The following is a 14,956-nucleotide window of genomic DNA, read 5'->3' as shown; positions in this document are numbered from 1 at the left end:
CGGCCGGAGCCGCAGTTACTGGAGCCAGAAGAAAGGCCGTTTGTCACCCACCGATTAAATTCTCTGACAGCCGCGACGGTGACTTATGAGAAATTCTAAATGACATTCATGGAAATTAAATCAACTCTGTAGATAGTGTTGCTTGGCACCACATGCACGGACGCAGGTCGGGGTCAGGGAAGAGTCAAGACAGGTAGGGAAGAAGGCTTGACACGTGTGCATGTTACTGGTTGCTTCTAATTGAACTTGGGTTTCTCTGCATGACTGAAATCATATTAAGCAAAGCAAAGCTTCGGTCTCTTAAATATTTAGATTGAAACTTGAAACGTTTTTGTTTTTTGTTTAAATCCTGTGCCATTTAGGGGTTCTTATGATAGTTATGCTTAAGTGCTGTGACCTGTCTCTGTGCTAATACTTGTACCCTTTCACAATCATTTTATTATTTGGTTTAATATAGATATAGATTGTCATACATAAACTGATTCTATACATATTTCTAAATACAGAATGTACCTGTCCATGTATTAAAATATAGTATTATCTTATTTAATATACTTTTTCTTTATGGCTGATAATATATTGATTCAATTACAATCATATGTATGATTATTTAGAATTCCAGGAGGTTATTATAGTTTTCTCATTTGACAGTATCACACAATGAAAAACAATACACACAAATGTCTCCTGTCCTTATAGATCACCTTTTTTTAAATACTTCTCTAATTCAATTGAATCTGTGGATGATTAGTTGTAATTTGTAATCATTTGCCGCTTTCATTCCATAATCTCTCATTCGGTGGTATCATCCCATTAAAAATGTAGACACATTTACACATCGTCCTCGTATGTGTTGGTGATTGTCTTATTTAATTTTGTTTATGGATGATATTAGATTTACCTGCCTAATTATACATATGATTTCTAGTTGCAAGTTGTTTTCTTCCATTTTATAGACTTTCCCATTCGTCTGTGTCATCATTTCCGATATAGCCCCATCTCTTAAAATGTATAATTTTTTGTGTGTGGGGGGTACGCGGCCATCAGTGGCCAGAAACGACGCTGTTGTGTGAAACCTGGAAGTCGGTAGTCCGTGGCATCTACCCCATTGCATTTTGTACAATTCTATTGTTGTAATTATGGAATAAATAAGTACTTAAATCTATTTTTTTTTATACTTAAGCATTTCACTTATTTTAAGCATATGACCTAACAACAAAAATTGAGTTGAAATCCAAACAAACTCTCCTTCGTTCCGGGTTCCTGACTTGTCTCCCGCAATCACATGACTCACGTGCGCCAGGTCACGTGATGTGCCGCCTGCAGCTTATCCACTTCCGTCAACTTTTCCTCGGCGGATACCAAACATGGCGGACATCGAGGAGGACCGGACCCAGCTACTGGCAGAAGCCGCGAATGATGACTGCGTGTCCGGCGGAGAGGAAAGCAGCGGCTGTGCCGGCACACCGCTACCCGCCATTTGCGACCCAGCGCACGGCTTGCACCGCGTCGTTGTCCTGGTTTTTATGTGCTTCCTCGGTTTCGGTAAGCACGTAAAGGCGCCAGGAGTATCGGGCTTGCTTTTAAACTGTTGTTTACGTGAAAGAACCTTGAGCTTCACTTAACTCTAGTGTCACGTGAAAAGTTCAAATTGTATGCTTGTGATGTTATTTTATTCCAGGAAGCTACTTCTGTTATGATAATCCTGCTTCTCTTCAGACTCAAGTCCTCCAGGTAAATTATCCCATTTGGTGGTGTAAAATGACAACACATCAAAGCATTTTTACTGCATTTAGGACACATGCCTCCAGTAAATCATGTTTAAAGTATAACCACAACAATATATCCATCTAATAACAAACCAAATCCCTTCCATCCCCCATAGAAAAAGCACATGACAATGGCATTATTCAAAACGAGTTTTACTTTGTGTTTTTCTCTAATGGGATTAGCTTTAGTTTTTATGAACTGCACCAGTTTACAAGGAAGCAATCCAATTGTCACAAAAAAAAGAAGAACAAAAATCTTGATGTGAAAATAAATGTGAACACGATCCCTAATAAATGATCACTTTAGATGTTATCATCAAATTATCATAAAATGAGTCATCAAGCTGTATGGCAGCTGGTCTGTACACTGTTTTTTTTTCCTCATTTTCATTCATTTTCTTTTCTAGGTAGAAACTTACAATTGAACCCAAGAGAAACAATTCATACTGTAGTTTCATAATATCAACAACATAGGACTGTAGGATTTTGCCTGAAAGGGAGTGGAAGTAAGAAAACAGGTATCATGAAGTTACAGTAAATACAAAAAAAAAAGTCTATACACCCTTGTTCGTGTAAGTTTTTTTGTTGTGAAATAATAATAACAAAGACAAAGATACATCATTTCCATTTCCCCCCCCCACCGAAAGTGACCTATAACCTGTACAAATCAATATATGTGTTTTTGTATCTTTTCAAGAGCGGAAGCAAAACTAAACAACCGACATCATGTGTTGTGTTTGCGCCGATAACACCAGGCCACAAAGTTCAACCTTGTTTTTATGGCTTTTTTTTTTAACATACCAATAATGCCTTTGTTTTTGTAGCCATGTTGTCGGTGCAAGCAGTGCAAATCAGTGAAAATAACTTTTGAACGACACAAGTCGCATAAAAAATTGTCCCAAGCGATAAACTCGAACTAATTGATAAAATCAATTAATATCACAACAAGGCATGTGCCGATATTAGATTTTGTAGGTATGATAACCGTGAGCAAAAATATTGCGGTGTCATGTTATTAAAATTATAGCTCTAAAATGTCTCCCTTCTTCCCTCTTTCTCTGCGTGTCAACTGCACGTCCACTCGCTGTCGAAGGAGAAGAAAGTTAATTCAAGGCAATTAACTTCAAATTGGCTTGTTTATGCAACTCAAGAAGAGCTCATTACCGGTGACAGACAGTATTAGCGGTTATTGAAACCTTGACTTTTTAAAACCACGGTAAATCGTCAAACCGGTTATCGGCCCATGTCTAATCACAACACTTCTATTTACTTTTATTTCACTTGTTGTGTCTAGTTATAGTTGTCAAAATGCAACCAACTTGTGTTTTTTGAAGGATTTGAACCTGAACACGGCCGGTTTCATGCAGTTATATGCCTGGTACTCGTGGCCAAACGTCATCCTCTGCTTCTTTGGAGGATTCCTCATTGACAGGGTCTTTGGCATCAGGTACTGTCAGCATTTAATAGGTTGTTTCCACCTACATGACTACCAAATGTGAACAAAAACATACCTGTATTTCCACATGATTTCCTGTTTTTTTCTTATTAGGCTGGGAACCATCATTTTTTCCCTGTTTGTTTGTGTTGGACAGGTGGGTTTGTATTATGTTCCTGTTTTTATTCTCAGACCAAAACTTGATCGAATGTGATTTTAATGTTGTTGTTTTTTCACCCATACAGCTCGTATTTGCCACTGGAGCTTTGGTGAATCATTTTTGGTTGATGGAAGTTGGACGCTTTATATTCGGGTGAGCAACATAATATATGTGGTTGTACTTTATTGGAGAACCACCACATTAGAAGTATATACTGTACTGTTAACCCTTAGATTTCAATTGGTAGGTTAAAGAACCATTTTTCTTAAAAAAAGATATTTTGTTGAATATATTAATCCCAAATAAGGATTTGGGATTGGAACATGAATATGAATGTTTTTATATTATTATACTCAGGCTAACTCAGCTATGCAGTACTTTATACAGGGATGTGATTTTTCCGCTAATTCGCGGAATTCCGCTTTTTTTATCTCCCCCCCCCCCTCCAAAAAAAAAAATTTTTTTTTGGTAGTTCATTGTGTATGCACATGACTCCGACAGATAACATCTTCTGCTATAACAAAGACATTTGTGGCATGCTCTAATATGAGTTACTTTTCATTTGGTCATGATACAATTATTTGTTCATGAAATTTGAACTCTTCAACATTATTTATGTGTTAACTTAGTAATCACATTAGTTAGATATGATGGTATTCTCAGTGATAGTTTTTAAAAGCAAAGACAGTCCAATGTTTTTGAATGTGACTGATTTTGAGTTGACTAAAACTGCCATTTTATATGGGATAGTTCAATATACATTGAAAATTTATGCTGTTGTTTTGTCTATTTCTTTGTCATGTAAGATAATTTCACTTTGGTCAAATCACATCCCTGTTTATAACATTTGTTTATTTAATGCTTTCAGGGAAAGTATTGCATTATAGATGTATGTATATATTTTTATAGCGGGATTAAGGGTTTAAGTGAGTTACCATTGTGATTATAACTTGGCTTTTGGTCTTAGATGCTCTCCAAGCGGATGTAATGCCTTTTTTATGCTGTGTTGTTGTGTATAGAATTGGAGGGGAGTCCCTGGCTGTGGCCCAGAACACGTATGCCGTCAACTGGTTTAAAGGGAAGGAGCTCAACCTGGTGTTTGGTCTCCAGCTGAGCATGGCTCGCTTGGTAAAAACATCACTTTCTGCCCAACTAGTATTCAGAAGCAGCTCATTGATACGTGAATGCATACACTCCCGCGCTCTACAGGGCAGCACGGTGAATATGAACATCATGGGCTGGGTGTACAGCAAAGTGTCTCTCCTGGTCGGCGCTCCCGGTCACATCACACTAGGCTGCTCGCTCATGATAGGTAAAGTAGCAATGTGAACTGTAGCAACATTCAGGATTGGGTTACGTATCTCTGGAGTTACTCGAGCCTTCAGTGGTTGTATTCCAAAAATCTCACCCAACGGACTAGAAGCAGAAGTGAAAGTGCAACAGGCAGCTCGTGTGAATGACTAGTCAGAGGAAGTGTCACTTCTATTTATTTTTAACACATCAGCTTTTAGAAACAAGTGTGTGAAGGAAATTACGACTTACTCAGCAACTTTGCCGGTGTTGTTGATTTATTCTCTGGGTTTCATGACATCATGGTGTTCACTAGTGGTGACAATGTGTTATATTTTAACTCATTCACTCCCAGCCATTTTCACTGAAGCAACCCCCTTCGCTCCCGGCTGTTTTACTGGATTTTGACTTATTTTGCAAGGCCCACAGAATATTGTGTTCTATTGTTATAAAAACATGGAACCAACCAAAAGAAAGATTAGAGTCTCTTCTTTCATAAGGAAAAAATTGTATATTTGTATCGGTTTCTGTTTTGCAGAAATTACCATTAAAATATAGCTAAATTTCCTCATTATTCACAATCCTGTTGAAAACGCTGGGGAAAAGAGCTTGTTGCAACATGGCCATTGTTGACCTCTTATACTCTGCTGCCACCTGCTGGTTGTTTTTTGTAATACTGTCAGTGCTTTAAGTGACCTATAAAGGTCAGATGCTGCATCAAATCCTTCTGTATGCCCTAGCATAAAAAAAACATACACAATTTGGGACCATGGCAATATTTAAAATATAACTTTTTTATACGTTTTTGGGAGCAAATGAGTTCAAAAGCAAATTTTTTTTTTTCCAACATGGCATGCAGATGTCACTTAAATATAACACATTTTAGATCAACAAGTAGTCATTGCTGACACTTCAATATCCAATGAGTGGTTTTGTAAGTCTTGCCACAGATTTCACTCTATGTAGCCTTTAATACAAGGCATTTTAGTTAAATAAAACCGTCAGGCCTATTGCTTAATTGTGTTTACTCTGGATGTGTATCACAAATCAACTTTCTTACCCATTACGATGAATGGACATGCATTGATGGCATTTTACCGCCACAAACTGACTGTCCTTCCACTGCAAGGAAACCAATGTGAATTGATGGTCGCCGGATGTTATGAAACTTGCTAACACCATCTACAGTTTTGGATCTGAAGCACACTCTTTAAAAAAAAAAAATTGCTCATATCTCAAGACAGAAAAACTGACCAAGTGAATGCCTGTGTCTTGAAAAACTCAGTTGAGTAAAAATAAGGTTGATGCTTTTCCTGTCTTTATGGGAGCTTTATTTTGAGGCTACCCCATGGCTGAAGTCAACGATTAATATCAGGGTTCTTGCCATGTGCTAAATGAAATTCAGCTTTCATTGTAGCTTGAAATCTTTGCCATCAATATTTGCATCAATTACCATATTCGAGCTTAATCCTATTTTCTCTCCTCAGCTGCTGTAACCTGCTTTTTCTCGCTAATCTGCGCTCTGGTGCTGGCATTCCTCGACAAAAGAGCGGAGAAAATCCTCAAGAAGGAGCAGGGGAAAACAGGTAAAGCATTCTGACTATGTTTTGTTTGTGTCTCCTTTTGACCCCTAGTATCAACAGATTTACACTACGGGTAGTTATTTTCGCTGTCCACTTTTAGTTACAAATGATCTCTGACGTAATTAATATGCGCTGTAAAAAACACGGCTGTGACTTAATTATATGCCTTTCTTTAAATTAGTTTCTGCTTCAATGCATGTTTGTATCTTGACTGTCAGGCGAGGTAATTCAACTGACTGATGTGAAAGACTTCCCCTTGCCCCTGTGGATCATCTTCATCATTTGCGTGAGCTACTATGTGGCCATCTTCCCTTTTATTGGACTGGGACAGTGAGTACTACACAAGCGCCCACTCAGTCAACCAGCAATCACTTTAAGTATTTTAATGTGTGTGTGTGTTTTTTTTAAAGAGGTTTTTATCATCCCTGAATTCACTGAAACATTATTATCAGCAAGGGGTAAACGAATAACCCAAATACAGACGCTCCCCAACTTACGAACGAGTTACGTTCCGAGCGATCGTTCGTAAGGTGAATTTGTTCGTAAATTGCTTCAGTGCTATATTTTGTATTATAATTTATGTTTAAAGAGAATACGTACAGTACTGTACTACGTATGTTAGAGAGAGGGAGCGAGAGATACACACAGTATGTACATGTACGTAATAAGATAAATAAAATGAAGTTTAACTTACTTTTGGAAGATGTACTCGATGCTTAAGGATTTGATGGAGGAGGAGGATTTTATATCATGAGAGGTTCTTCGTCGTCGCTGGAATGGGCTTCAAAAGTTACTTCCTCCTCCGTAACTTCAATGTAGGAAGAAGTTGAGGGTCGCGGAGAAGAAGATGAGGGTTGATGAGTATCTTCCTTGGAGGATTTACTAGAAACTGGCCGAAAGAAGCGATCTAACGACGATTGCACAGTTTTCTTCTTTTTTCATCATAAATGATGCGGTAGCACTGTATGGCATCATTCAATTGATTTGCAACCTTTGTGCAACGTTCAATATTTGGGTCTTGCTGCTCGAAAAAAATGCTAAAATGCTAAAAAATAACAAAGTGCAGTGTGTCTACTGCTACGTTGTTTTCATTTCCACTCTTCTCTAGTTAATAGGAGAGCTGTGAGCTTGTCTTAGGAAATGTGCAACTGAATTTTGAATGAGACCATTTGATGTCTCATTAGAGTTGTTATTAAGTTTACAGATGCTATAACAATGCATATAATTTACAATAATAGTTTCTTATGGGGATCACTGAGTGTCGTAGGCATCTGTCGAAAACATATTTATTGTCCTTGAGTGAATGAGGAAGAGAATTCAACTCCTAAACAAGACGTCATTATGTTTGAAGGGCACGCTAGGAGTAAAATAGAGCGCCTCGTTAGATGAGCACAATGTCCATGTGTGCAGTAAGTTTTAGTGGCACAACGCTGTATTATTATCAAGCCACAGAGGGGTGGAGGTGGGGGTCAGAAATGGAAAGTGGTTTTGAAAATGGCTCGGCGATGAGACAAATCAATTGACGTCGTCGCAACTCGAAAGATGCTCTCAAATCACTTAGCGACTGACATAGCGTCTCCACTCCACTCCACTGCGCTCCCAAAGCAAGTGGTTGTGTATTTGTCGTACAAACGTAAGCCAAAATGACGGATGCCAAAGGGAAAGCTGCTTAAGTGCAAGTGCTGAGCAACATCGTCATCTTGCCTACTTTGTCTCCAGGGTCTTCTTCATCGAGAAGTTCGACTTTTCCCCTGCTCAGGCGAGAGCTATCAACAGGTAATTCACATCAGATGCAATTAATAGCTTTTGAGGAAATGTTTATACCAACACAGATATTTCATTTATCAGCATAATTGTTTACTTACATTCTCCTCATAATTTTTTTTTCTCATTTACATCAGCTATAAATAGTCTACATAACTGAACAAATACCAGGTTTTGTGATTTCCATTTACAAGAGGGGGTGCACACTTCTGCAGCCACATTCTCTCTCTCTCTCTCTAATTTTTTTTTATTTTATATAATTTAAAAAAAATTTATACAGAGGCTGAAAAAATGATATATTTTTTAATACAGGTACATTCAAAAAAATATATTTTCTTTTGACCTTTTGTCAACATGCTAATTGCATTTGGACTATTTAATTATTTATTTATTTATTCATTTATTAAACAGGAGTTGGTCTACTTCACTCTGCCTCTCATAAGTATCTTTCTTGTCTAATCAATTCACTGTTTGTGGTTATTTCTGGAAATGACTTTGTTCTGGATTTGGATCGGAATCCATATATTGCATGAAATTAATGAATGCCTTTTTATTTATGTGTAAGTGGTAAAACATTTTTATTTTTTTAATAGTGTAATCCATCACCATGTGCCTTTCTGACTCCCTCAGCATCGTTTACATCATCTCGGCGCCGGCGTCTCCCGTTTTGGGCTTTGTGGTAGACCGGACTGGGAGGAACGTGATTTGGGTGATGTGCGCCGTGTGCACCACGCTCGCCGCTCACATGATGCTGGCCTTTACCTTCTGGAACCCTTGGATCGGCATGGTAAGCTGTGAAATTCAGTTTTTGACACTAATGCTTTAATTAATGCAGTAATGGACCAACGAAAAATTAAGTTAGCTTTATGCTTTTTTAAAATTTTTATTTTTTTAACGTTACCAATTTTTTTTTAATTGACAATTTGGCGTTTCCTGCCGTGCAGATTGCAATTTTATTCAATATATGGATTAGTTATATTAATAATTATAATGTTATTCTTGTATAGTATATAATCTCGCTTCTTTATGTCTTCCAGTCGCTGATGGGCTTGTCCTACTCCCTCTTGGCATGCGCACTGTGGCCCATGGTGGCCTTTGTGGTACCTGAGCACCAGCTGGGGACAGCTTATGGCTTGTACGAACCCTTTGATTTATTTTCCTTCTAATGAACTGTTGTGTATTGTGTTTCATTGATGTTAATGTACCTCGCTGTAGCATGCAGTCCATCCAAAACCTGGGATTAGCTCTCATCGCCATGGCAGCAGGAGCCATCCTCGACACCAGAGGATACCTGTTTCTGCAAGTCTTTTTCTGTGCCTGCATCTGCAGTAAGTCTTTTTTTTTTTCCATGATTGACAGTATTTTTGGGGATTTTTCCATATTTGTGCTCTCTTGTCTTGCAGTGGCATTGATGGCGGTGGTGATGCTTTACTTAGCGGATTATCTAAGAGGTAAGAGTATATTTTATCCGTGCTCGTGAAGAAGCCCCTTCGCTCCTCTCCTCTTAATCACTTCCATCTCCCCTCGTGTTTCTCTCCCTCCAGGAGGAGATTTGAACCGGTCAGCTGCAGCCAGAGCCAAACTCTTGAAAGAAGCCACTTCAGATGCTGAGTGAGTAGCAGCCGCTCTTCACCCGACGCCGTGGCTTTTCCGCCCACTCGCAGGCGTCTTAGAAACGTAATGAACAACCCACTCGTCTAATCAAATGGCACACACATATTTGTGGCTGTTCTGAGAGTTGCTCTGCACATTTTTCCCCCTGAGCTGAATCGACTATTTAGTCTGCTGGTACGTCTCCCCTCACCAGCCACTTCATTAGGTACACCAGCGCAATGAGATCTAATCTGTTAAAGACAATGTTAGACATGATGGAAGATACCTTTCAGCACTTTACACTTGTTGATGTAATGTTGCACTAGTGGTTTTGGTGGGCCACATTTTACTTTCTGTTCTCATTTTTGCACGGTGTGCTCACAGTGCTGGAAATGAGGTCACATCTGTTTATCTTTGTTGCCTTCCACTGACTAATGCTTCTCCCTGCTGTAATTGCTATTTTCCAGATGATGATGATGTTGATGGTGATGATGAGGGATCGCTCACGGTCCTGGGCATACAGAGGCAGCAGGCCGCACCGTCCACCCCTCAGCTGTCAATCATAGGCCGGGGGGGTCAGGACTGCGGGAATTGTCACTCTGCCCAGTGCTGCCATCTGTGGCGCATCCCCACCACAAGTTACTGAATATCTGGATGTAACGTCTGACTTCTTTTTTTTTTTCTTCTGTTTAAGAAGAAATTTAACATTTTAAAGCCTTTTTTCAGTATTGGAATGGAGAGGAGCCTTTTAACCCAAGATACCGAAATACCTTATCCTCTGGACTCATTTTTTCAAGTGCATTTTAATGTTATGCTGTCTTTTGTACATATCATTTATGGGGGGGGGGGGGGGGGGGGGGGGTCGTGGATTCTCTCCAAACGACCAGATGGACTTGATATTTTAATCATACGCACTATGGCACGGCAATGGTGACTACTTTAGGCCTTGCTCTTTAATTGGAGTCTTCATTGTCATGTAATCATGTTATCTGCTCTTCACTGGTTTGGAGAGTCATTAGTACATTTTTTTTTTCATTTATAACCACTCAATGATATTTTTCTATTTTTAAGAAGTTTTATTAATGTGTTCTTTTGAGGACAGTTTATTACAAGTGAAAATGATTGATGCACTACTGCGGGTATCTAAAGTTCTACAAACCACAAACATGAATTGGTTTTGTAAAACCAAGTAAATTTTTGAATAAACATCTTTCTGAACACCGCAGTCGGTTTTTATTTTATTCTCCACAGTGAATGTGTGAGGTTGTTTGTGTTTGTGGATCTGCTCAAAGTCTTGACTTTTTGTTGTAGGAACATGCGGCGGCCCAGTCAGCTGACAGAAGGCGATGTGGCTAGACTGTCACCAATGTCTGCATTTGGATTGCGCAACCGCTATCTCTCCAAGCTTGGAGCACAGGTATCATGCACACAATTAGTCTCGAAGTAGACACAATACCATTTATTATAATTAACATTCTTAAGTAGATAGCACAATTTTCTTCCAATTTGTTTTCATCCCTTTGGAGTCCTTTATAATTAAAATGGTCTGTTTTTGTGTGCTCTCTGACACCATCAAGCCTTTATTGATATAAGTAGTGTTTTAACATTTTTGTCTTTTAAAAGTACCTGTTCTATGGTCATTATCTTGTTAACGCTTTCCTGTCACTGGTATGACCCCCCCCCCCCCCCACCCCAAAAATAAAGAAAAACAAGAACCAAGGAAAACGCAAAACAAGTTCTGAAGTTAATCCTTTAGACCAGGTGGCAAACCTTTGCGCTCAAGTGGCACATTTGTTTTTTAATAAAACAATTAAATAATCAAATTTAATGCGATGCAATATAATCTGTGTGCAACTCACAATTATTTCAATAATCAATAATTTGTTGCTTATTTTGTAGATTAATCTATGAATCAATTTTTTTTTAAACATGTTTTAACTTCCACTGTTTTATTCAAAAGCAGGATATTATTTCAAATTGATAGTTCAGAAAATGCACAAACAAAATGATTATGATTCAATCAACTTTTTGGTCCGTAGTGTGTCAGAAAATCAGCACATTGCCGTTTTAGTCTCTTCATACTAAGTATGTCGAGGAAAAAAATAAAGTGGTTGACCCAATATGTGCAATATGAATTCTCATGTATGGTGTTCCACAGGGTTCAATTCTGGGGCTTCTGCTGTTTTTATTCTATCTTCTGCCCATGGGTTCCATCTTAAGAAAATAATAAAATAAATCTATAAAAATAGAATATTGTGTTCTATTGCTATAAAAACATGGAACCTACCAGAAAAGTCTCTTTTTTTTATCAGGAAAAAAGTATATTTGTATCTTGTTTCCATTTTGCAGCAATAAGCATTAGAATATAGCTAAGTTTCATCATAATCGATTATCAAATTAATCGACAACTATTTGAGTAATTGTATGGAGACTTTTATTTATTTTTTAAAATCTGAAACATGTCAACAGTAATTGTTCACAAAAATGAACCCGATTAATCGATGAAATAATTCAGTGTCTCTCAACCGGTCCTCGAGTACCCCTATCCAGCCTGTTTTCCATCTCTCCCTCAGCCAACACATCTGAGGATCATTATCAGGCTTCATGCAGAGCTTTCTGATTAGCTGATCGTTTGAAACACCTGTGTTGGCTGAGGGCGACATAGAAATCAGACTGGATAGGGGTACTTGAGGACCGTGGTTGAGAACTGCTGAAATAATCGATAGATTTAACAATTGTAAAAATATTTGTTAGACAGCACTAATCTAATGTTGAGTTTTTCCCATCTCAAAACATTTTAGTGAGTTTTAAATAAAATGTTGTTGTTGGCATGACCACCGACTATAGAGAAGGATGTCATGCTCATCATTCATCTCGCACTTTTTTGGTGCATTTCCAAAGCACGCACTTTCAACGTGCACTAATGCATGCAGTGACACGCATTATACACTTTATTATTATTTCTGTTGAAAACACTGGCAAAAAGAGCTTGTTGCAACATAGGCCCCGGCTGATCTCTTATACTTTGCTGCCACCTGCTGGCCATTTTTTTGTAATAACTAACATTGCTTTGGGTGACCTTTTCAAGGTCAGAGGCTGCATCAAAGCCTTCTGTACGCTCTAGCATAAAAATAAAAAAAACACATAAAAAATGTATAAATAAGTTTTTGGGACCATGGCAAGTGAGCAAATGAGTTAATTAAAAAACAAATCTATAAAGAAGGGTTCGGTGATTGCGCATAGGAAACTGGTGAGGTTCAGTACCTCCAACAATGTTAAGAGCCACTGCTTTAGAGGCATATTTGTTCAAGAAAATGCTCATTCGACTTCTTGGACTTTTGGGATAATTCATTAGGCCTATAATGTGCTCCTTCAAGTCTTGATGGTGAGCCAGAAGGATTGATTTTGATGCCCCCGCTGATGTATTTGTTTATCCATCACCACCTCCTCAGCTTCAAATGAGGTCTTCTCCTGCTCTTTTTTTCCCTTTCTGCTCTCAGCTGCCAGGCCACTGTTCCAGCCATCTGTCATCGCTTGCCCACAGGAGCGTTCTCAAGTGATGCCCTTCATTCGGCCGGCTGAACTCCTTTAGCGATGCGACTCCAGACAAGTATGCAATGACAATAAGAAATGGGAGAGAGAGTGTTTACCACCTTGTGAACTTGTAGACATCACGTTTGTACCTTCAAGCCACTTTCAACCTTCACACGGGTGATTGTTATTCCGGCTGTGTGGACAGGTATCTTTTTTTTCTCCCCTTCTCTTGTTTGGGTTCAATTAATTTGTCAGTTTGGGACACAGAGCGCAGATGCTGTTTTGCTGCATTTTATGCTTTGGCACGTTCTAAAAAATTTTTTTTACAACCAGTGCAACCTCCCAGTTACACTCAGAGGGGTGCGTTGAGATAAATTAGGGACCGTCAAGATCAAACTCCTTCAATTCAAATAGTTTTTATTTATTTGCATTCACAGCCTTGTGAATTGTCCAAACGCTTAGGGCGACTCAGCACATTGGCCACTTTTACAGTCCCTGCAGTTGTTTTATAGCATGCGTTAAATTACTTAACCCATACGTGCTAAATAGGATGAATCAGACCTGTTTAATATTAACTAATACCTATAAAATAAAGAGTTATTAAAACCAAGCGGGGAAAAAAAAAAGCTTGTTAACAGTCTGGAGTCTGGACCAGAGTTATTCCTGCACTCATCAGAAATGGGGGTACAGGAGGAATCAATTGCTCTCCTCAAGGAGTGATCTACACTAATGTAACTCTCAAGATTAAGTATTGGACACTAAAGCCGCATTTGCACCGAAAGTTAAACCGACTTTTAGTTATTGTTACTTCCTGAAAGTTTCCTGTGGCCAACTTGAGTGTCCCCTAAGGCCCTAATGTTCCTGCAGTGCGATGCACCTTTTTCCAGGGCCAAAGTGTGCAAAAAGTGTACTTTTAAGGGTGCCACCAGAGTACCAAGAAGACCCCAAAGTGACAGGATCATGGTCGCTTGTCTTTCCTTTAATTGTTACTGCTGCTTCACAACAAAATAAAAATCATTAGAGCTGGAAGGAGTTTTTTTTTTTTTTTTTTTTAAGTATGTTTCTTTCCATGACAGAAGAAACAAAAGTTTTGCAGCCATTTTCTTACCCCCTTACGCAATTCCCCAAAACAAATTGGATTGACTAAATTATAGATACAAAATCATGAGCAATTAAAATGCTGTGTGTTAGGTTTGAGTGAGTCTGATAATAATAATAATAATATGTTTACATTCAAGTGTTTTCTTCCCCCACAATATCATGTCCCTAAGTTACTCCAATGAGCACACGCATGCTAAAGGTAATGCAGTAGTTGTCAATGGGGAGTGGTGGGGTTAATTGTCCTGAGTCAAAAAATAATGTAATTACGTGGAACGTCAGAAGTTGCGGAAGAGTAGAGGTAATCAGTTGCAAATATTAAAGGGCCAACAATTAATTCATTTTTCAATGAGTCAAAGGTCCATTTGTCAAGGTCAGTCAGGTCACACGCGATAATACAGAGAAATTCAAAGCGAAATGTCATTTTCATTTCATCATTCACAAAAGCATAAAAAAAAATATTGTCCATTTAGAAATAGTGTTTTCTCAGATTGGTCATGTGACGCTCGCAAGCTCAGCCGTGATTGGCCGTTACCTGTGATGACATTTTCAGTTGACAGCAAGGAGCAAAATGGCCGCCCCCTGAGATGGATAAAAGCGTGTGGATTTTGTTTCTTTATTCATGTTTCACAATCACAATGTTAATCAGAATACTGTCTTTAGATTAGTGGGGCTGGATAGAATTTCTTAATTTAAGGCTTCCCTTTTAATGACAATAACTAAAACACAA

The 14,956-nt window shown here is 38.5% G+C and overlaps 1 protein-coding gene across 2 annotated transcripts; it reads left to right on the top strand.

Annotated features, from left to right (window-relative positions):
• Window positions 1-1,336: 1,336 nt before the first annotated feature.
• Window positions 1,337-14,157, top strand: mfsd1 (major facilitator superfamily domain containing 1). 2 transcript variants are annotated; one of them, XM_077566708.1, is made up of 17 exons: window positions 1,337-1,545; window positions 1,682-1,734; window positions 3,104-3,216; window positions 3,319-3,361; window positions 3,450-3,517; window positions 4,384-4,492; window positions 4,574-4,676; window positions 6,142-6,240; window positions 6,456-6,567; window positions 7,957-8,013; window positions 8,632-8,788; window positions 9,039-9,136; window positions 9,217-9,329; window positions 9,405-9,452; window positions 9,546-9,612; window positions 10,906-11,011; window positions 13,095-14,157. In XM_077566708.1, the coding sequence occupies exons 1-17, from the start codon at window positions 1,368-1,370 to the stop codon at window positions 13,152-13,154; spliced, it is 1,584 nt and encodes a 527-aa protein (XP_077422834.1). In that variant the 5' UTR covers window positions 1,337-1,367; the 3' UTR covers window positions 13,155-14,157. The 2 variants fall into 2 exon arrangements, with proteins under 2 accessions (XP_077422834.1, XP_077422835.1); XM_077566709.1 differs by lacking the exons at window positions 10,906-11,011; window positions 13,095-14,157 and adding an exon at window positions 10,062-10,436.
• The last annotated feature ends 799 nt before the right edge of the window (window positions 14,158-14,956 follow it).

Source organism: Vanacampus margaritifer, chromosome 5 (assembly GCF_051991255.1).
Source record: "Vanacampus margaritifer isolate UIUO_Vmar chromosome 5, RoL_Vmar_1.0, whole genome shotgun sequence".
Taxonomy (NCBI): Eukaryota; Metazoa; Chordata; class Actinopteri; order Syngnathiformes; family Syngnathidae; genus Vanacampus; species Vanacampus margaritifer.
The sequence above is the reverse complement of the archived record's forward strand: the minus strand, read 5'-3'. Positions and strand labels throughout refer to the sequence as shown.